At 36.7% G+C, this 24,047-nt stretch overlaps 1 protein-coding gene across 1 annotated transcript in view; it reads left to right on the forward strand.

Annotated features, from left to right (window-relative positions):
- The window catches only part of slc37a3 (solute carrier family 37 member 3), a 54,240-nt gene that overhangs the window by 22,247 nt on the left and 7,946 nt on the right, over positions 1–24,047 (forward strand). The window contains exons 8-12 of the mRNA XM_028809401.2: positions 3,220–3,304; positions 8,008–8,192; positions 9,765–9,906; positions 11,685–11,786; positions 13,517–13,564. Coding sequence (XP_028665234.1) covers positions 3,220–3,304; positions 8,008–8,192; positions 9,765–9,906; positions 11,685–11,786; positions 13,517–13,564 — 562 coding nt within the window. The remainder of the gene's footprint in view (positions 1–3,219; positions 3,305–8,007; positions 8,193–9,764; positions 9,907–11,684; positions 11,787–13,516; positions 13,565–24,047) is intronic.

Here is a 24,047-nt window from a genome sequence, read left to right on the forward strand (position 1 = left end):
TAATATGCAAAAAGATCCATCTGTTTATCAATTTTCTGACCCTCTTTGTTCAATTTAGGTTCAGGGTTACTGGAGTCTATCTGTGTTACACTGGATAGAGCATCAGTATGGCACTGGAATCAATCCTAGATAGGTTGATAACCAAATGCAATTACAGTGGAGTGTAAAAGTATTCAATCCTCTTGAAAACCGCCATACATTTCTGCATGACAAAAGATTTGTACACATATTTACCCATTCTGTATTTTTAATGTGAACTCATGTGCTGTAAAAATATATTTCTAAAGTCAAAACAAATCATTGTCTGTAGTTATTTAACTCAAGAAGAAAAACCTCAGAAGTTAGTGTTTGCAGAAGTATTCAAGCCCTACACATTAATACTTTGTGGAGAACCCTTTTGCTGCAGTAACAGCCTTAATTTGGTTGTAGTAAGTATGTACCAATTTTGCACATTATTCAAAAGTGATTTTTTTCCCCATTCTTCTTGGTAGAATTTATAGAGATCTAGTAGGTTGGTGGGACGGCAGGACAGCAGTTTTCAAGTAGTGCCACAGATTCTAAATAGTATTTATATCAGGGATTTGATGTGGCCATTCCAAGACATTTGCCTTTCCATTTCTGAGACATTCCAGTGTAGCTTTGGCCTTATGCTTAGGGTCATTGTCATGTTGAAAGATGAATCTTCTCCCGAGCAGTCAGTTCATACCAGACTGGAACAACTTCTCTTGCAATATTGTGCAGTATTTGTGTCCATCAATTGTCCTTTCAGCTCTGACAAGATTCCCAGTCCCAGCACATGAAACGCATCCCCATAGCATGGTGCTGCCACCACCATTTTTCACTGTAGGTGTGGTGTTTGGAGGTCCACCAAATTTCCTGTATCTATAGCCACTCTGTGGAATGTTGATACTCACTAGACATTTTATATAAAATTGGTAAAGTCAAACTATACATCTGAGATGGTTAAATACACTACTAAATATGATATTGGAAATATTTACAAAGATTATCCACAACAAATCTAAAAAACAAATGCAGATAATTTTACACTATTTTATAGAATTCTCCAACTGTTTCATTGATGTAATTTGGCATTGGCCAGCTAAAGATAATTTATAAGTGCAAGAACTCAGAATTGAATTAAGTGGTATCAGGAAATGGGTGGATGAATGGTTACCAAAATTTTTTTTCACTTTTGTATAGAGTAATACACAGAGCTGAGCTCAGAAGAAAGTGACTTTGAAATGGTTTCATATATTTAGACTTGTGTTTCTCTATAATCAGAAGTTTGACTTGATTGTAATACACTTTTGCCCTTATTTAAAAGCTTTTACCATAATGTACAACCTTACAGAGAGAGAGAGAGTGAGAGAGAGAAGGATTATTAATCCTCTATATAAATATGCCTGACTGGAAAGGTTACAACTAAGGTAGCAAAATACCAGAGACAAGTCCCCATGTAACAGTCTCAGCATTTCATTGTAACTTGTCAATATAAGAAGACAGTAGCCATTAGTGACTGTGGCTAAACCTTTCATTTTTGGAGACCCAACGGAAAAAGAGTAATGGCCAAGGAGATATCTGAGGTCATTCTTTTAAGGCACCGAAGAACAGATGACACAACAGATGCCAGGGTTTTTTTTTTTATCTGTGAACGATTGGGACAGGTTTATGGTATTCCATTACAAAAGTAATATATAATTTTCAGACTCCTAGAATGTATAACAATCATGTATTTTATCTTTCTATCCCTGTATGCTTTATGTTCAGACATAAATTATTTTTAAATTTATTTTTTATTTAAAATACAATTTTTTTAATTAAAATTAGATACTTATAAGCTGTAAAATAGCATAAATATCATCAAGAAAAAGCATATAGAGTGAATATACTTTGTAAATAACATACAGAATTTAACTTTTTTAGTAGAAAGTAGTAAGCATTGCATATAGTGGTTTCATAATGTGATTGTGCAACCAACACTTGTTGCAGTTAATTTGCTATCCTATATAGACAAACTCATCTAAACCTACATTCAGTATGTGCACTTTAATTAAAAATGTCTCATGATGTGCATAACTACTCAGTATATGAAGAAATTATTGCAAAGACTGAATTATTAACTTTTAACAGTTTTTATTTACTTTTATTGCTAAGTTTCCATTATAAAAAATTAAACAATAATATTTAACAGTTGGTAAACACAATTATTCAAATGCATTGAAGTAATCAATAAGTGTTTAAAGTATGTGTTTTTGTTTATAAAGAATGTTGTACTTTTGGATGGAAACTGCTGGCACAAACAACAGGCAATATGTATGCATTTAAAGCAAAATAAAAGAGGATCTGTCTTTACATGTACACACAGTGGCAAACCTGTATGTCCCTGCCACTTACATGAAAAGGTGCATAATTTTGTAATTGCTCCACTAAACGCTTTAAATTGTAAGAAAAATTTCATTATCTAAACATCTGTGCAATAAGGACAGAAATGGAAGCAGATTAAAACTAATAATAATAAACAGCAGATACTCTATGTAAAGGTCCCTGTGGCAATACATTGCCTTTGTGGATACAATGAAAACTGGATGTTGTGTTCTTGTAATATTTTTAAATCAACATCTTGCGTCTGGTTTTGGAGTGGCAGTGGTAGTGCTGGTACCTCACAGTAGGGATACCAGGGTTCATGTCTTGGGCCTTCTCTGTTTGGAGTTTGCATGTTCTCCCTATGTCTGCATGGGTTTCCTCCCACTGTCCAAAAGTTAGGTAAGTTGCAGACACTAAATTGGCCCTAGTGTGTGTTTGATGTGGGTGTGTTTATTCGCCCTACAATGGATTGACGCTCTATCCAGGGCTTGTTTTTGCCTTGTGCCCTATGCTACCTGGATTAACCTCCAGAACAAACTTGGTCTTATCTTATATTTTCTTGTATAACTCTAGAAGGTAAGAAGATTCCACACAAAGCAAAAGCAGGCAACTGAAAGAAACCAGCCTTAAAAGTGTCAGTCATTTCACTAAGTAATTTACTTTTATGTTGTTTGTGTGGTAATGTGTTGCACCTCAGTATGGTTTTACATGTAGGAGCAAGATTTTAAAATTTAAAGAGAGCAGTGTTCAAATAGCTCTTTGAAACTTAGGAAAAAATAAAGATTTACAAATGTCTTTTTTGGTTGTTTATGTTTTTCCAGGCTGGTTCAAATTATATTCTTTATATTTTAGTATGCCTTCCTGGTGACCTCCTCTGTGCAGTTTGCTGGAGGAGTGGTGGTATTTTTTGGACTTCTGAGTACTCCAAAAGAAGTTGGTGAGTAATGTACTGGAGTGTTTTAGTTAAATAATCTCAAAGATGCTTGTACAAATATAAGAGAATAAAGTCAAACTAATGAATGTAAATAATTTCATAATCTCACAAATTTCTTTTCCAACTGCAGATATTTTTATCTTGTTTATAATGTATCTACTGTACCTAATACGCATATTAAAAATAGAGTAGTTATTACTAAGTAAAACATTTTGTCAGCATTTTTCAATTTATTACAAAGCACTTATCATAATCTAATTTTTTTATAACTTCTACTTTTGTGGCAATGTTATTTATTCTTGTACTTAATTATTTTAAAATACTGTTATGATCCCTTTAATTGATTGAGGACATGTTGAAAAGAAGTTCAAAATCAGTTTTTGCAAAGCTTCATTGAGGCAGATTAAAAAAAAAGACGGATGCTTTGATTTCTTTTGCTTATTATTACAATACCTAACAATTGTAGGACAGTGAAGTAGTATTAGAACAATATTAAATGTTCACATGTATGGAGTAATGTACTGTATATTCTGAAAGCATATACTGTAGGGACTGTTGATTATGTTTGAGGTTTTCCTACTGTTATTTAATATATTTTTAGTATTTTATAGCATGCTGTAACTTCATTCATAAATATTCATTATGACAGTTAAATAGACATGTAAAAATAAAATAAGTTTTCATAGCCTAAAGTTAAGTAGTAAATGTAAGCATTTCTGATCTGTATAATATGTTTACATTAATGGTCATTATTAATAAGAAATGCACTGTGTCTGTCTACTGTGATTCCACATGATGACAAAAAGAAAAATGTTTCAAACGTGACTCATTCTTATTTGGGTAGGATAATTTCATCTTTGTGATTTGGCACTTTGTTCTAGATTCTAATAGCTCTTAGTCGGAAGATGCTCCCCTTGGCTTCTGTCTTGTATGTAGTTCCGGAATTTCCAGTGACATTTACTATCCACTGTTCAACTGAAAAAAAATCATTTGGATTAACTTTATTAATGCCTTTTAGAATTTTGAAAACCTGTATTAGTTACCCAATTAAACTTTTCTGTTTGAGGGTATAAAGTTTCTTTTTCCTTGGTTTGACAGCCTTCAATCCAAGGATGACTATGGGTACTCTTCTGTTCTAATGCTGTTATGTCTTCTTTGTATTGTAATGTAGAATTGTACAATATTTCAGATACAGTATTCCAGATGCATATCTACAGTACGTACCATATTAAAGAGTTACAGTGCAGCAACTCTTTTATGTTACCCATAACTCAGATCTTATTTTGCTGATAATATATTGAATAAAAAGGTTCCCATTAAAAGAGGAAAATTCTTTTGATAATGTTTTTATTTTCGTCTCAAAGACATACACACTAGGTTAAAACGAGGCTGTAAATTGCCCCAAAAGGAGTCAGCTATGGATACATTTATGAGTGTAACCTGCAATGTAAGCACCCATCAAGGACTGGTGCTTTTCTCATAACTTCCAGCCCTTGTAGCTCTTAATTGGATTAAGGTTCAACAGCTGATTCCTTAAATTATTATTATTTTTTATTTAGCAAACACCTTTATCCAGGGTGACTTATAAAGCAAGTCATAATACACATAAGAAAGGTTAGAATCTGCAAGCATCAAAGCAACAGAGAACAAGATAAAAAAACGGTGCAAGAGGGAGGATCAGTATCCTAAATGCTTTCTCAGTACAACAACAGCTATCCTGTAGAAGAGAAACCTAAGCAGTTTTAGAATAGTTAATGAAAAGGTGTGTTTTTAAAAGACACCTAAACATGAGTAAATTGGATGCAGTTTGAATAGAAAAAGGAAGATTATCTCCTAGCTTTGGAACAGAGAAGCATTGTTCGGTTGTGGTGTGTATGGAAAGTCAGGGAAGGATGGTTATCAGCAGACAGGCAGAGGCAGACTGGAGACTTCAAGAAGAAACATATGGAGAGACAAAAGACTGGAGATATTTAGGAGCAGAACCATTTAGAGATCCGTAAATCAAATTTTGGGTTTTCAGCTGGATCCTTGCAGCAACAGCCAGTGGAGAGACTGAAGCAGCAGAAGGAAGCCCTCACAGAATAAAGTTGCAGTAGTGCAGCTGAAGGAGATCCAGTGCGAGAACAAGGGGTTGCATGCCATGATTATTGAGGAAGTGTTGAATCCTGTGAATATTGTGAAGAAAGAAACTACAGGACTGGGTCATTGAAGGAATACATTTAATGAATGAAAGCAAGGACAGAGAATCATGCTAAGTTTCCTGAACGTGAATAAAGGTGAAAGGATGACATCTTCAAAGGTAGTGCTTATAGAAAAGTCTTAGGAATGAGAATCAGAAGGCATGTACAATACATCTGACTTGGAAAGGTTAAGTTTAAGGTGCTGATCATTTTTCCATAATGAGATGGAAGAGAGAGCACCTGAGATCAATGCTAAAACCTGTGGGTTGCTTGAAGGAAAAGAGAGGAAGATCTTTGTGTCATCAGCATAAAAGTGGTAGGAGAAGCAGTGACTAGTAATAACTTTGTCTAAGGAATGCATATAGAGAGAAAAGAGAAGTGGACCTAACACTGATCCTTGAGGCACATTGTGGACAGTTTCTTTGCAGATGAGAAGGAGTTAGACCAGGAGACACAAAAGATTTGGTCAGTAATGTAGGACTTGAACTAGTCCAAAGCAGAATCACTGATTCCAAGTTTATCAAGGGAAGAGATAAGCAGGGAGTGGTTAACAATATCAAAAGCTGATGTAAAGTCAACATGGATAAGGACAGAGGAGAGAGAAGCAGCTCAAGTAAATATAGGAACATTTATGGCTGAAAGCAGTGCAGAGTAGATAGACTGTCTTCAATCTGGATTCTGCAAGGGTCTATTAGATTGCTGTCAGCAAGAAAGTGGAAAGTTGTTTGTGGACTATGCATTCTAGAGTCTTGGACAGGAATGGCAGGGAGACATGAAGGTAGTTCTCAACAGCAGATGGGTGGATAGAGGGTTTCTTAAGCACAGGGATCACATGAGACTTCATGAAATCAGTAGGGAAGATATCAGAGGTAAGTAAAGCATTTAAAAAGAGAAGTAATCTAGGGGATCAATGAACTGAAAAAGTTGTGAAGGAATGGTGACCAAGGCAGTGGTGCTGGGACAGGCTTAGAAGTGTCAGAATCATTTACAAGAGAGAAAGAGAGAAGAGGAGAATTCCACAGAGGTGGATCAGAGGATATTTTGTGGAGGTTTGAACTATTTTTGGATGTCTGTGACTTTGGAATTGAAAAAGCAAGCAAAATTTTTACGAGAAATGATGATGGTTTTTGGAACAGCAGCAGGACGACTTAAGAAAAATCTGAAGGTAGAGAAGAGGTGGAAAGAATTGCTTTCAGAGGATGCAATGAAATTTTTAAAGAAGAATTTCTTTGCAGATAGGAACCTGTAATTATCCATGAGGATTGGCTGCTTCTTATGGCAAGCACTTTTAGCAGAAAGCAGTTCCCTGCAAGTAAGTAAGGTCCAGCTTATTCACCTCTCTTGTACATTTGCCAGCCAATTTTTGTGTCTGCCTTATGCACTTAATATGATATAAGCATTTTATTTCATGCATTCCAATTACATTAAATTACTATCTTGGAATTGCAAGTGCAATACATATTTAAAAAGTTTAAATAATGGCCTGCATCCAAGGTCATATGATACCTATTTGAAAGTGGTTGTGAAACTTTAAATAACAGACATTTAAATGAGATAAATCACACCTTGTACAATATTAAACATAACAACTAACAAAATGTTTTATATGTTTGTTGATTAGCACTTTTTTTGCTACCTGAATCATGATATCCTTAATCAAGAAGCTTTTAATTGATTGGCTCCTTTAGTGGCCACTTTATGTCTGTCTTTACATTTCGGAATCATTTTATTAGTTACAGAGTGTGCAGGAGCGTAACCCCGGAAGGGATACCATTCCATTACTTGGCACATTCTCGTGCACACAACACTTAATTATGCTTGGACTACTTTGAGTTAGCAATAATCCCAATGTATATTTTGATATGGTTTTTTTTAATACTAGGAAATATATTTAAAAGAATGGCATTTAATTTAATGCTGATTTCCTGCCATTTACACTACCTTGAAAATTGTGCTCAACTTCCCTCAAAGCAGTGAAAAATGAAACTCCTACGTATTCATTCATTATCAACCTGTTTCTCCACTTTTGTACTGCATTAAACCTCATCACGTACTTGAATATACTTATAACAGGTCAATTGATTTAGAGCCTCAAATTAATGTTACAGCATGTCTTTGGACTTTTTGTTTAAAGTTTTTTATTTTGTTATGTTTACACATGAAAATGTGAAATACGTAGTTTCAGTTGCATCCACAGAAACAAGAAGAAAATCTACTTAGACAAATCTTTAAAATGTAATGAAATGCAAAATATTTACTTCATTGACAGTAATAACTCAAAAATTATACTAACAAAAACTAACAACATGTTTATTAAAGCTTGCATAAACACAATATCCTGCGGATAACTAAGCTAAATCTTGTATACCTGCATTTTACCTTTAGGTTATGCTTTTTCATCATATTGTTGGAAAATTATTACATTTATAAATCTGACCATCTTTAGCTTTTGATTCAATATAGAGAAATTAATATTCTTTTTATATTGTGAAGCAATGAGTAAATGTTGCCTTCACAATCCACCAGGTCTTTGTGAACCTTCAGAGGAAGATGGTGAAGTTTCAGAATGTGAGGATAGCTATAGACCATTGATTAATGATGAGCTAGAAGAACAAGATGAAACACAATGCAACATCCAGTCATACAACCACAAACAGAAGCCATCACCTGTGGGTTTCTTTCAGGCTGTTTGTCTTCCAGGAGTAATACCAGTAAGTCTGTGTTTATGTTTTCACTTTAATTCACTGATGAAAACTATGTCTTTGTTTTTGGGTGCTAAGTGGTGATTATTACAAAACAGTGATATTGATTCTTTAAATGTGAGTCTTTGAGTTCCTTTTCAAAGTCTTTTTATCCCTTAGTTCAGAATGCTTAAATCAAGTGTTGTTCTGTGGAACTGCTAATTGTTATTTGCAGTGATTATTGAACTTTAGGAACTGTCCCCTTTACTTTGTTATTAAAAACTCCTTTAACACTAGAGTTACCAAAGCCTATGAAAAAACTCGTAAATCTGTCCCACCTTAAATCCCTTTGCACCTCTCCGTCAGCGTCTTTTGTCTTGTAAATGTGTGGATAAGAAGCATGCAGCCTGCTAGCACATCCCCCCACCTCAGCACAAAGTTTTCTCAGCTCAAGTCTGTTTACCTGTGTGTCAGTTGCTTAGAGCTAGATGCTAGTGTTAACTGTGTTTTTCTTTTCATGTAACTGAAAAATAGATTCTTCTGTGCAGAGCATTGGTTTTGCCCAACAATTACACTGTCAAAGAAGAAAATAGTCCATGCAAATAACTGTGAATGAAGTTCAAAATAGTACTGCTATCCCAGTAAATGTTAACACATAAACCTATGAAAGGATAAGTATACACCACACTACATAAACGTTATTTGATTTTTATAGTACTTAACACTCTAAAATGTACATAACTTAAAAACACCTTACAGATCCATTCCTGAAAAAGTGTACAATAATTCCAATCTCTGGACCTTCAGTATTACTTATCCATATTTTTCATTTTAAATTGTACAGCAGGCAGGGGATGAATGGGCAGGCTTATGGTTTGCAATGTTGAAAGTTATTAAATTGAGTTGTATTTAAGATATAGATTCTTACAATCAAGCCTCCGCAATCATTGTACTATAACTAAAATGTTTTGTTCAAATCAGTTTATCAATTAAAGGCCACATTACTCCATTCATTTCTGTCTTGAGTGCACTTTCCATTTTTTTTTCATTTTAGTCTCTATAGTGAAGTAAACTGTGAGAAATGTGTTTTCCTTGCTTATGAGGATTTGGGGGAAAATAAAAAAGAACATTTTGGGTATTAAGGTGTAAATTGAGCTCACTTAGTTGAATGGTTTAAGATGTGAATTTTCACTTAGGCTGCACTTGGAAGGTGTCTAAACAGATTGTAGTAGTAGCAAGAGTTGTGCATGCTGTAGAGTAAGTACCTATATCTCATGCTGACATTGTATATGCCTTATACCCTCAAACTGCATAACATAAAAGAATATTAACAGCATAAATATTTATGCTTGTCATACAGGTGCCCATGGTTTTAGATCAAAATTGCAAAAATATTATTGTAGGTAATACCACATCATTTTGCTGTTTTCAAGATATAAACTTTTAATCTTTTGACTTTAGTAGCATAACTTCTGGTATATATTCATTCTTTATATGTTATTTGTTTTCTTTATGGGTACAAAGCAATCTTACATGATTAATTTATTTAGACTCGGTATCTTATACTGTATTTACTTTTCCATGTCTTGTGATCTTTTCCAGTATTCGCTAGCTTATGCCTGCCTCAAACTCGTCAACTATGCCTTTTTCTTCTGGTTGCCGTTTTACATGAGCAACAACTTTGGCTGGAAAGAAGCTGACTCTGACAAGTTATCTGTCTGGTATGATGTAGGAGGCATCATAGGTAAAATATTTCTGTACATTTTATTAGAACTTTATAGTCAGAAACTAGGAACCTAAATTTCGACAATATCTTAATCAGAGGTTAAAAATACATTGGAGTATTGAATTACCTGGTAATTTGTTGCTGTTATATTTCTCTATTTATTGTTTACCCACCAATTCATCCATTTTCAAAAATCTAGTCATCATTTGACCTGACACACATATCGTTGGCATGTGGAAGGAAACCAGAGTATTCAGATTCAAGCAGGAACAGAGAGAGCATGTAAATTCCTCACAGACAAGATATTAACTCATTTTTTCCTCCTTGTTATTAACTGAAAATAAAAACTTAAGTAAATAAACGAAAATGAAGAAAAAATTGAGAAGACAAAATTTACTCAAAGTAAACTTGTAAATTTGCGTGTGAAGATAGCTAACATAATAGCACTTTTTCAACTTTTTGTTAGATGTTTATGGATTCTATATTACTCAGTATTATATTCCAAGTAACCAGCTATACATCCATATTTTCCTAAACTTGCTTAACACAAGTTAGGATTGTGGTATGCTGACTTCTCTCTTGGCATCATTAAATGTGAAACAGGAACAGTCCTGTGAGGAAAAGAATGAGTTGTAGGGTACACTCATGCTCACATCTACACTCATTCCCACCATACCAGTTTAGACTTGCTGCTCAAGTAGACTGCCCATCTTCTGTATATAAGAGTAAATCTATGGTACCAGGAGAAAAACAGTGCAGACACAATTGATGCCAACTTCCCTGGCCTGTTCAGATTTACACCCATTCTCCTGGAGGTATGAAGCAGCAGCAGCACTCTACCCAGGTACAGTATATGCTGTACTTTTTCAATATAGCCAGTAGGATCAGGACATGTTGATCAAAGTATTCTAGGCAGATTTTTCAAATACTTTTAAACTTATCCTTTAATCAAGAATAGTTACCTGAGTCCATGAAGCTTTTAAAAAAAAAAAAAAAAATTGCATCACTAAACGAAAAGTTGTTTTGACATATGAGCTTAATTTACCACTTAACAGGATAATGATCAATAACTCTAATCTATTTTTATGTCTATTGCCTTTAAAAATTGATACTTTGATGCGTTACATATTAAACTTATTAAACTTAAAAAATAACCTCATATAGCTTTAAATTTAACTCACTTTCCTATAGCTATTATAGTCCTGTAAACTTTTTTTTCTTACATTATTTCAGTAGCTGAGATTTTAGTAATAATTTCTGCCTACATTTTGTATTGTAGTATATAATGATAATTCAGTGCTCATCTTTTAATTTAAACTTGTTATTGGTGAAGCCATTTTTGTCTGTTGCACTTTGGTAATCTGCTGCTGACCAGCAGGTATCACAAATTTATGTTGCCCAAAATAAAATCTTATTTTAAATACTTAATCCATTTAAAATGTTTTTGGAAATGCAAGGCTGATATAAGATGTACAGTATTGTCAGTGACCTTATTTCATTTTAGCTTACTGTGAAAGTAAGAATTATGAAGGAGGTACAGTATTTACCGTATATTTTAAAAAACTCAAACAGTGGATATGACAACATTTGTGGTATTGATACAAGAACTGATTAGTGAAGTTTTAACCTTAAAGCTATTTCTGAAATTCACTGGAAACCAATGTGGTCTAACCAGGTGGAAAAAATGCAGTTTTTATGTTATTAGGGTCTGCACTTTACCAACAATATTTTTTAATACATTATCATTTCAATTATACTATAATATGCACTGAATTTAATGTATATCTTTCCTGTAGGTGGGACTGTGCAGGGTTTGATTTCAGATATGCTGCACAAGAGAGCTCCTGTTTTAGCCATCAGTTTAATCTTAGCTATTGGATCTGTAATAGGATACAGCCGTAAGTTATTATTTAATTATTGTTTTCATGTGGTCAATAGTCAATTAACTATCGCAAAACATATTATATTACTTGATTTTTTTGGATTTAGTATCTTTGTTACTGGAGACCATTACAAACTGAAGTCTTTATATTGGTTGCAAGTATCTTAGATTATATAATACCAGTAACAGCACACTGCACGATAACGTGCAGTGAATACACTTGACTTGAGCATTCATAGTTTTCATACTCTTTCTCTGTACAATTAGCATTCGTTTGCTCAGAGGTTGATGCACTTCCTGCTTCCTGTGCAGCTCGTCTTTTCTCCACCCTAGCGGCCCTCTTATTCTTTTCTTTCGTCAACATCTTTTTGCGTTAAAACTGACTAAGTCAGTGTTTGCATTGCAATTACTTAGTACATTTTCTTTAATTTTTCACTTAAGCTGGCAGTTAAGTCTCCAATCTGCCTCAAGAATGATTTAAGATATGAAGAGGTAGGGGAAGTGACGGTGAAAGTGGTAGAGATGAAAACGGAGCCCGTACACATGTGCCACACGGCCACCTTGCTGGCCGCTGCCGAGAGATGATTCTACAATAAAATAAAAAGGGGAATAACCTTGGAGGTCAATCATCACCCTGAAAGCGGATTGTAGGCATCATGTAATATATGTGTACCAAATTTCAGGTCAATAGGTCAAACGGTTTGTGAGCTACAGGTGATTTAAAATCTTGGACAGACAAACGAACAGCCACGGTAGCGTATTATGTATAAAGATAAATTAAATATACCTTCTCTCGCTTCTACAGTGTATTATAGATTTTATCATTTGGAATGTCCTTTAAATATTGAATTATGTAACTCTCAGTGGGGTCTTTTGCAAGACTTCCTGATACTCTAAAATATAACCTTAAGTAATTTTGTTAATGATTTTCCTATCCCATGTCTCCATTTTAGTATAATGTTACATATTTATTGTTCCAAATAACTTAATTACATATCAAATGTAAACACATTTGTCATATTTGTATGTTAAACTTGTAAATTTCTGTGAAATTTAATATAAAAACATAATGGAAGGATTTTGACTCTCTAGCACCAAAGATATTCAGCTTGCAAATGCTGGCAAGATGTGCACATTTTATTAGATGCTGAAGATGTAATATATATTGATTACATATTGAAGAGTCCCACACACTTAGTCAGTTTTACCCTGATTTATTTTTCTGGCAGTCAATCAAAGTAAAGAAGTAAGCATCCTTCATTTGCTTCATGGTAATGCCTCCATTCACACGGCAAGGGCAACAAAGGCTGCTCTGCAAAATTGTGGATCTGAAAAGATCTGCATCCACCCTACTCCCTAGTTCTGGCTCACCTCTGAATGCCAGCAGTTTCTGTGTTTGAAAGACTAGCTTTGTTGGATACCCTGTGCCAATCATGAAGACATCAAGTCAGTTGCAACAGAGTGATTGCCCAAGCAAGACAAAGTGTTTTATTTGAGTAGCATTGAATGACAGTTTTTTAAGTTCCAATATGGAGTGTGCTGAAAAAATGAAATGTTTTTGATTTGCTGTTGTTTTACTTAATAGACCAGGCTCAAAACATTTTAATCACCATGTATAAAAAAATATATACATATGTGCATAAATAATATATTAATATATATAACTAACATAAATTTTTGCTTTTATGATGGTTCTATATTTTGTCTATAATTTCACTTATATATATGATTTCATTCATTTTGCAGATTCCCCAAATAATCAAACTGTGAATTCAGTCATTCTTGCAATAACAGGTGAGTAAGAATTTATTTTATGCGATATTTAATGATATATGAAAATGGAATGGAAACTGAATGGCTGCTTAGAGCATCAGCCTGGTATTTGCAACTTGCAACTTGCATCTTGCAAAAATTATAGCTTTTCCTGGAACACACAACCTTTTTTTCAATGCCATCTTCCACGTGGCACATCAAAACAGCAAATTCAAAAGTGATAGGGTCACATAAGAAACCCCACTGGTCTATGAACTTGAGTTCTAGAATAAGCATCTGTGTTGACTAAATTAATTCATATACAGGTAGTCCCCAGGTTACGGACATCCAACCTGCGTCATCTTCGGCCTGGGGATGCTGCAAGCGGTGGCTGGAGGGGGGCGATTTCGCTGCTCGTGCAGTGAAGTGTGCCTCGGGTGACCCGTGGTCCATAGTCACCGGGGCCACAGCTATCACTCGTGTGCAGGACGATGGTTTGCTGCCCGCCCACTATGCTGCTGCAGCTACTGCTCCTGACTGGACGCAGGCTGGATGGAGCAGAGGGGGGCGTTTCACTGCCCGCCCAGCACACACGGCTAGTAATGCTGCAAGCGGTGACCTGGTTGTGGCTGAACGGGGCGGCAGGGGTAGCATTGTAGTGTGCCTCAGATGGCTGCCTGTTGAATTGGGGTTGGGTGATTCACTACCCGCCTTTGGCGGCACTGTGTTCGTTCTCGGTGGGCGGACACTGCAGAGACAATACTGTAGTGGAGGTGACTGTGAGGTGGACTGGTGATGAACTGCCCCTCACCGCCCCCATTCATTCTCAATAGCAAGCCTGCTTGTACTGTTATGCACATAGCAGGAAGTTGTGTCTTGTCAGTACATCAGACGTGTTGACGGGTGCCTTCCTGCTGTGATAACGTGTACAGTGCTGTGCAGAAGAGCTCATCTTAACTTTTTTTGTCTTCACCCTTCAAGAATGTCTCTGAAACACAAATCTGATGCACATGCTGGTGATACAGTAAAGAAGAGAAAAAAAATCACCATTGAAAATAAAGTAGAAATAATAAAAAGGTCAGAGAGAGGTGAAACTCCATCATTCATTGGCAGAGCACTTGGTTACAGTCGGTCAACAATAGCATTTATTAAAATAATGTACCTGTTCTGACTTACATACAAATTCAACTTAAGTACAAACCTACAGTCCTTATCTTGTACGTAACCCGGGGACTGCCTGTACTGGCCTCTAGTAACTATAGGCTGTGACTCTAAGGCTGGAGCAAACCATGATTAAATAAGTTATGTTATGTCAGATCTTAATAGTTTGCTTTCTCTACAACACCAGCATGTTCTGTGTACTGAAAGAGTGTTGTCAAATATCATTTCATTCCTATAGGACAACCAAACTCTATCTTTCCCTACTTCGTGTGCAGTGCACTCAAAAAATTAAGCTACTTATCCCTGTCATACATGTGTCTATGTCAGCAAACCAGACTACTTCTCAATTGTTGTTGAAAGTCTAAACAGCACCTTTTGTTTCAATTACAAAAATGAGTCATTAATTATTAATATGTCCAAAGATGTTTAGTCCCTTCTAGATAAAAGGGATAACCATGAGCACTGATAATAAATTTCACCCATTTTCATTTCAGTAATCTGGGACCAGTAATCCACTGCTGTTATACTACCACATTTCCATTAATAGCTCATATTTCTCCTCTGCCATAAATAGATGTTACCACCCCATTGCTCTGTTCATTAGACACCATGTTTTAGCAAAATGATATGCATAAGAATTCATCAAAGTGAGTGGTCTGTTAATTGACTATATTGATCCGTGCAGATTGGAAAATACGATACATAAGCCAAAAACCAAATGTCTCCTACAAGTTCCTTAAATATACTCTTTTATCTCCTTAAATCAGTAAAAGCACTTACTGATGAAAATTAGACATAACTAATCATTTCACATTCCTTTTGGTCTCTAAACATCACACTTCTCATACAACAAATGTTTAGCATGTAAAAATAGCATTTATCATACCAAAAATGCGTAATATCTAGATTATTTTAATAGTTATTGCTTTAAAACATATACAGGTGCTGGTCATAAAATTAGAATATCAGGACAAAGTTGATTTATTTCAGTAATTCCATTCAAAAAGTGAAACTTGTATATTAGATTCATTCATTCCACACAGACTGATGTATTTCAAATGTTTATTTCTTTTAATGTTGATGATTATAACTGACAACTAATGAAAGTCCCAAATTCAGTATCTCGGAAAATTAGAATATTAATTATGACCAATGCAAAAAAAGGACTTTTAGAAATGTTGGCCAACTGAAAGGTATGAACATGAAAAGTATGAGCATGTACAGCACTCAATATTTAGTTGGGGCTCCTTTGGCCTGGATTACTGCAGCAATGCGGCGTGGCATGGAGTCGATCAGTCTGTGGCACTGCTCAGGTGTTATGAGAGCCCATGTTGCTCTGATAGTGGCCTTCAGCTCTTCTGAATTGTTGGGTCTGGCGTATTGCATCTTCTTCTTCACAATACCCATTAGATTTTCTATGGGGTTAAGGTCAGGCGAGTTTGCTGGCCAATCAAGAACAGGGATACCATGGTCCTTAAACCAGGTACTGGTAGCTTTGGCACTGTGTGCAGGTGCCAGGTCCTGTTGGAAAATGAAATCTGCATCTCCATAAAGTTCGTCAGCAGCAGGAAGCATGAAGTGCTCTAAAACTTCCTGGTAGACGGCTGCGTTGACCTTGGACCTCAGAAAACACAATGAACCAACACCAGCAGATGACATGGCACCCCAAACCATCACTGACTGTGGAAACTTTACACTGGACCTCACGCAATGTGGATTCTGTGCCTCTCCTCTCTTTCTCCAGACTCTGGGACCTTGATTTCCAAAGGAAATGCAAAATTTACTTTCATCAGAGAACATAACTTTGGACCACTCAGCAGCAGTCCAGTCCTTTTTGTCTTTAGCCCAGGCGAGACGCTTCTGACGCTGTCTCTTGTTGAAGAGTGGCTTGACACAAGGAATGCGACAGCTGAAACCCATGTCTTGCATACGTCTGTGCGTGGTGGTTCTTGAAGCAGTGACTCCAGCTGCAGTCCACTCTTTGTGAATCTCCCCCACATTTTTGAATGGGTTTTGTTTCACAATCCTCTCCAGGGTGTGGTTATCCCTATTGCTTGTACACTTTTTTCTACCACATCTTGTCCTTCCCTTCGTCTCTCTATTAATGTGCTTGGACACAGAGCTCTGTGAACAGCCAGCCTCTTTAGCAATGACCTTTTGTGTCTTGCCCTCCTTGTGCAAGGTGTCAATGGTCGTCTTTTGGACAACTGTCAAGTCAGCAGTCTTCCCCATGATTGTGTAGCCTACAGAACTAGACTGAGAGACCATTTAAAGGCTTTTGCAGGTGTTTTGAGTTAATTAGCTGATTAGAGTGTGGCACCAGGTGTCTTCAATATTGAACCTTTTCACAATACAGTAATCCCTCCTCCATCGCGGGGGTTGCGTTCCAGAGCCACCCGCGAAATAAGAAAATCCGCGAAGTAGAAACCATATATTTATATGGTTATTTTTATATTGTCATGCTTGGGTCACAGATTTGCGCAGAAACACAGGAGGTTGTAGAGAGATAGGAACGTTATTCAAACATTGCAAACAAACATTTGTCTCTTTTTCAAAAGTTTAAACTGTGCTCCATGACAAGACAGAGATGACAGTTCAGTCTCACAATTAAAAGAATGCAAACATATCTTCCTCTTCAAAGGAGCAAATAAATCAATAGGGCTGTTTGCTTTTAAGTATGCGAAGCACCGCGGCACAAAGCTGTTGAAGGCGGCAGCTCACACCCTCTCCGTCAGGAGCAGAGAGAGACAGATAAAAAAATCAATACGTGCCCTTTGAGCTTTTAAGTATGCGAAGCACCGTGCAGCATACTTAAAAGCTGCACACAGAAGGTAGCAACGTGAAGATAATCTTTCAACATTTTTAGACGAGCGTCCGTATCGTCTAGGTGTGCGAACAGCCCCCCTGCTCACACCCCCTACGTCAGGATCACAGATAGTCAGCGCAAGAGAGAGAGAAAGAAAAGTAAGCTGGGTAGCTACTCAGCCATCTGCCAATAGCGTCCCTTGTATGAAATCAACTGGGCAAACCAACTGAGGAAGCATGTACCAGAAATTAAAAGACCCATTGTCCTCAGAAACCCGCGAAGCAGCGAAAAATCCGCGATATATAATTAAATATGCTTACATATAAAATCCGCGATGGAGTGAAGCCGCGAAGGGCGAAGCGCGATATAGCGAGGGATTACTGTATTCTAATTTTCCGAGATACTGAATTTGGGACTTTCATTAGTTGTCAGTTATAATCATCAACATTAAAAGAAATAAACATTTGAAATACATCAGTCTGTGTGTAATGAATGAATCTAATATACACGTTTCACTTTTTGAATGGAATTACTGAAATAAATCAACTTTGTCATGATATTCTAATTTTATGACCAGCACCTGTATATGAAAGGGCATTTTTCTTTACAGTTAAAACAGCCAAAAAAAGTGTAAAAGTTTTGCAGCTCTTCTAGGCTAAGTTTAACTTTTATGACATATTTAAATGTGTTGATCAGCAGAAGCCACAGCTCAATTTGCAAAGAAGGTTCTCAGTGCGCAGTGTTTATCTTGAAGTGAAGTGCCTGGAGTTGTAGAGGGTAAATAATATATTGTCATTTGGAGTACATACATTTCGTGTGTGTTAGGTGTCTACAACAATCTATGTAAAAACATTGTTAAAACAGAAACGTTTTCCATGTCTTTATTATAAAAGGAAATCCTGGGATGAGACTTTCTCGGAGATAATTTCAACTCCTGCGAGAGATAATTTCAGTTCCCATGAGATGAGACTTTTTGCCAAGAGATTTTGACAAGTCCTGCCCTCTTCTCAAACATTTACAACCATGCCCACAGTCCAATCACTTCTCATTCGTGTGAACGATATTGTCCAACACAGTTCCTGCGCTCTCGGCTCCAAGCAGGGTTGGAAATAAAAGACAAAGTAGAATGTTGTAAAGAGGTTCAAAAACGTTGCTGCAATACACATGCAGAGCAGGTTAGAGATTATGAAAGTACTAAAATTCAAAAGTCTCAAAAAACTGATAGTAAAGATTGCATTAGCTCTAACAAATGGAAATTATTACTCGTGAAATAACGGAACAGTGAAAACAGATCGAATATACAGTATGGACTAGGTGATATGACAGAAGTATGTAGATATTGTTTGGCTTTAAACTTTAAGTCTGAGGTTTGTAGATTGTCTAATTCATGTTGCCATCAGGGAAAAGTATTCATTGTTTCTTCCCAATGAAGAGGCATATATTTAAAGATTTGTTGTTTGGTGAAAGTGAAATCCACATACGTGAGTGGCTGGTGCATAGCGCAGACTGGGGCTTGGCAAACAAAGCGAGCAGTGGGCAAAGCCCCTAGTTTTAGTAATGATTGACAAAATGTAGACAAAGTGTATAATTTGTGAAGCCTGAAGTCCAAATAACAAATAAACACTTTCACAAAATGTACAAGTATAACAAAACAAGTACACTTTTATTCAAGAATATAACCGAAGAAAAAGAAAGCAGGTTAGGGTAGGCTATTGATATGACAGCTTGCGTGGTGCAGTGGTAAGAACTGCTGACTCCTAATCTTGAGGTCGCCTGTTTGATACCGGCTGCCTCCCAGATTTACCGTTTTGAGTAGTGAGCTTCTCGTATTGTTAATATTATACAGACACAAATCAAATGTATGTTTTTATTGTAACAGCTGGTGTAAAATGTAGCTTTTTTTTCTTTTCAGTTTTATTCTCTCTGTCTTTATTTGAAAACATTATCAGATCTTGTGTGTGAACGAGACTGGGACTGAGAAAACTTTGGACGTGGGTGTGAGTGGTGTGTGTGACTGAGAATGATTGTGGATGCGAGTTTTTTTTTTTTTTATTCAGTTTTATTGTTGAGTTTTCCTACTCACGCTGAATTAGTATGCACCTTCTGGTCTATGATGTCAAAGCCGCACTAACAAAAAAGAGAGACATAGGTATATATGACATTTGGAGTAATTCATTTTATGACCTGTATAGTACATTTCAGAAAACATTTGTTGCACTAATGCAACATTATATTCATTCACATACCTTCACCTGTTGTAGCCAGTGACCGCGGTTGTTTTGTTTTTTTTTTTTTTCCCCCCCGATCTTGCCCAGTCTCCACATGCTGGTGCATTGTGGTGTTTCTTTTGTACTCCAGGAGATGCAGAGGACAGAATAGTACAGTGAGGTCAGTTCCACGTTTATACAATCATCAAACTCAAGTGTTAATAGTTCCCACACACCCAAGGACCGTCCTTCCTACATTTACGATGTGTACCTGTTACAATGTGAATACTTGGAAAAAGTTTAAAAAGGATCGAAGTACATGAGAAAAATAGAAAAAAAAATCCTTGGCTACTTATTTCGAGTGATTCCGCGCGGAACCCAGACAACCCTCGTATACACCTCTCTGTGCTGTGGTTCTTATTACACTGAATGAGCACCTGACACTTAACTTTCCTTCCTGGGGGAAGCGGAGGTCATGGAAGAGAAGATTGTCGATGTTGCATCCTCTTTTCTTTTCCCATCACCTTTTCTTGTAAGAAGCAATGACGAAGTTCCTCTGCAACGTGAACCATGAACACTGTTCTTTTCTCAGTGGACCCCGTGGATGCCTTGTACAGCACATGTGTGTTCAAACACATGTTTGTGTGTCAGCTTTTATCCCGCCACATCCCTGTAATTTCCAGCTGAGAAAAGAAGGAATATAAGGTGGGCCAGGATTACGGGTTTCGGGAATTCTAGTGTTAAAGCACACTGCTATGGTTGAATCACTCTGGTGCTACTCACAGGTCTCACTAAAGGATGGAAGTTGCTCTGCCACAATCATATTTGTATGTGATTGACTTGATGTGGTCTTTTTTTAAACATTATTAAAGATGTTTTGAAAAAAGTAAATAAATAAATAAAACAATTTCTGCAAACCAGTAGGTAATCATAAAAGCATCAATGAATCAAACAGGTAAGAAACAATCTATTGATCCTTCATTAACTTTTTACTTATTCCTTCCTGCTGAGTGGTTCCCTATTCCTGCCCACCAGTATTTATGATATTCTGCTGCAATCAGAGAAAAGAGAGTAAAAGTGGGGTCCTGGGAGAGCAGATTCTAGCAATTCTTCTAAATGACTGTAAACCAATAAATGCCTGCTAGTGTTGATATTTAGATATACTGTAGTGAAAAGTCAAATAAAATGACACCTTTTATTGTCATCTTTGTAGTTAGCCAATAAAAGGTGTCATTTTGCTTGATTTTTCACTACATTCATAATGGCTAACACGGTACAACACCCTAGTATTTAGATATAAAAAGGTATCCCATTCTTGTGCCTTTAAGGTAAATTTTGACATTAATGATTATTTGTCACTGTTGGATATATTTCTTCTTAATAGTAGAAAGAGAGAGAGATTTACTGATTTGTAAAATGCTTGTAAATATCTTGACAGACACAAGTCCAAAAGCAGACTAGGGCCAAGATGGAGGTAGAGCTGGTTTTTAGAAAGGAAAGGTGGAAGAGGCAGGTTCAGGTGGATGGAGGCCGGAAGTGATATCACTGATCACTTTCATCTGTCAATCATCCGTTCTATAGAGGGAGGAAGAGAAGAGGCATTAGGCAACAGTGCCAACCCCTGACTTGGAGTGTAATTACCAACCGAGAAGCCCTGAAATTGTCTCTCGAACCGAGAGGACCCAAGAGGTCATGTGGAGCCGAGAAAGAGCATCGGCATTAGCTTAGAGGGAACTCCAACAATGCAGGACCTTAAACTTGAACAGCTGCAGATCCAATAACTTCCTGGTGAACATCTTATTTAACTCTTTGTGCAGCACCATCCAGTGGTGTGGTGCATATTTGAAGAAAACTGTGGAGGTATTATGTCAGCTGTTCTATCACCCATTTAATTGCCAAGGGTTCCCTTTCCATGACAGCATACCTTGTCTTCCAGTCCAATAGTTTCCAGCTCTACTTTGGTACACTGTGGATGGACAGTTCCCTCACCCACCATGTCACTTAAATATTTGGCCCTGCGTGTACCACACATGTTCCTCCCAGCTGATGGAATAGATAACGATGTCACCCTGGTAGGTGGCTAAGTAGGAATTGTGGGGGTTGTATCACTTTATCAACCAGATGTTGGAAGGCAGCTGGTGCCCTCTGCAATCCAAATGGGAGGACATAGTACCTTTAGTGACCACTAGAGGTGACAAACGTGTTCTTTTCCTTTGCAAACTCCGTTAAGGGAATCTTGTCATTATTCTTTTGTCATGGTAGGTCTGGTCAGATAATGAGACGTTCAAAGAGTTTGTCCAATTGGTGGCATTAATTATTCATCGAACCAGGAGACCTTGATTAAGACAATGGATGTCATTGGAGATGTGCCAACTACTGTCTGGCTTTGGGGCCAAAATAATGAGACTAGACCAGGGACTCAGACTTACCCCAGTAACACCAAGGTCTAGCATTTGTTTGATATCAAGTTCCATTTCAGCTCATTTTGCCTCCTGGTGTCAACACGGGCATGCTCAAACTGCCCCTCCAGGTCAAGTATTATGTCATGTGCAATCCTAGAGTTCCTTCTGGGTCTTTCATTCACCACTTCTGGAACAGAAAGGATGGCTGCTACCAGCTCTTGTCTCTGCTTGGCCATCAAATTGGCTACAAAATTTTAGTTCTAGGTATCAGAATCTCGTTCCTTCCACGATTTTAACAATTTTACATGCTAGACATGTTCGTCTAGTCGACAATTCAGTTGCTTCATCAAATAGTCAACCAAGCCCTTCCCCTCTAAAATTTTCGTAGGGTCCTTGCCAAAGAGCCAATAATTTGGAGTAGGAATGAGGACTATAAGATAATCACCAGGATTAAACTAATGGAGCCATGATCATACAGGCTGGCCTGTGCTGCTTGCACATACTGCATATTCACTGTTAGCATAGGTCTAATTTATTCATATTTATCACATAATTATGCAATATATTCCAAAATATTAGTGGATGGAGTGCCTCATTTTTGCAGCCTTTTTTTAGAATGTCCAATAAACTCTGGGGTTGGTCTATAAAGCAGTTCAAATGGCAAGAAACCTGTGGAGGCTTGTGATACAAAAATAACACAATGCAGAGTAAGTGACTCCAGTTCCTTCTGTCTTTGCTGACAACCATGCAAAGCATTTGCTTGAGAATCTGATTAACCTGATAGACCAAACCATCAGTTTGAGGATGAAAGGCTGAGGTTTTTAAGTGCTTAATTTTGTAATTTAGTAAGTGTATGCCTCCAAGGAAAAAGGCGTCCCTTGGTCCATTAGAACTTCTTTAAGGATGCCAACCCATGCACAGACCCCTATAAGTTCTTATGTGATATTCTTGGAATTGGCTTGTCTCAAGGGAATAGCTTTCAGATATTGTGTGCCAAGGAACAGAACTACACTTTTGGTCCTTGTGGAATATGGTAGAGGGTTTGAAGGGGCCTACTATGTCCACCATGACACCTTCAAATGATCTATCAATGAGTGGTAAGGGAACTTGAAAGGCACAGTCCTTCTGAAGAATCTGCTGCAATTGACATTTCAGGGAGGAACTACAAAAACAGCGGACCACCTCATTAATTTCAATTTTTGCAATAAAATCAGACTTTAATTCTTTCCAGTGTCTTGTCAGCTCTGAGGTGGGCACCTAAGGAGATGGGCATGTGACAACAACACTAACCCCTGACTCAGAGTGCATTATCAAACCAAAGAGCCCTGACGTTGTCTCCCATAAACACGTGTCACGTTGCAAAGGCACACTATAAAATAATAATTGATTGCTCTTCTTTTATGGTACTATGAAAAGTAATGTATAATTCTTAATTGCAAATATTTATTGATTTATTTACTGTGGTATTACTCTTTTTTGCACTGTATTTTATATTCTGTATGCTGGTAACAATATTATAAACTTCTTAACCCTTAATCCAAACTGAAATTGCAAGTTTCTACTTCATTTTGTATTAATTGGATAATATGCCTTAATATTTTTTAATAAGTCACCTTTTCTTTTTTTATCATTTCTGCCTACTAACAAATACTTCACCACCATGAAAAGTTTGATTTTTTTGGACATTCACACACAGTCATTTTCTCTGAAAACAATACAGATTGAGTTTTAAACCATTATGTAAACTCATGTCTATTGCAAGAAAATATATTCTATAACTATAGCCTTATTAATATGTAATAGAATGCTGTAATGTTTTCAGCGGAGTTCAGTTCAGAAGTCAGTTTACATATTATGTTTCAAAGTAAACATATTTACAGCTGTGCATATTTAGTAAAGTACTATATGTTTATACTGTAACCAGGTAATTGAACAGCATGCTTTATAAA

This window comes from Erpetoichthys calabaricus, chromosome 1, assembly GCF_900747795.2.
Source record: "Erpetoichthys calabaricus chromosome 1, fErpCal1.3, whole genome shotgun sequence".
In the NCBI taxonomy this organism is placed as follows: domain Eukaryota; kingdom Metazoa; phylum Chordata; class Cladistia; order Polypteriformes; family Polypteridae; genus Erpetoichthys; species Erpetoichthys calabaricus.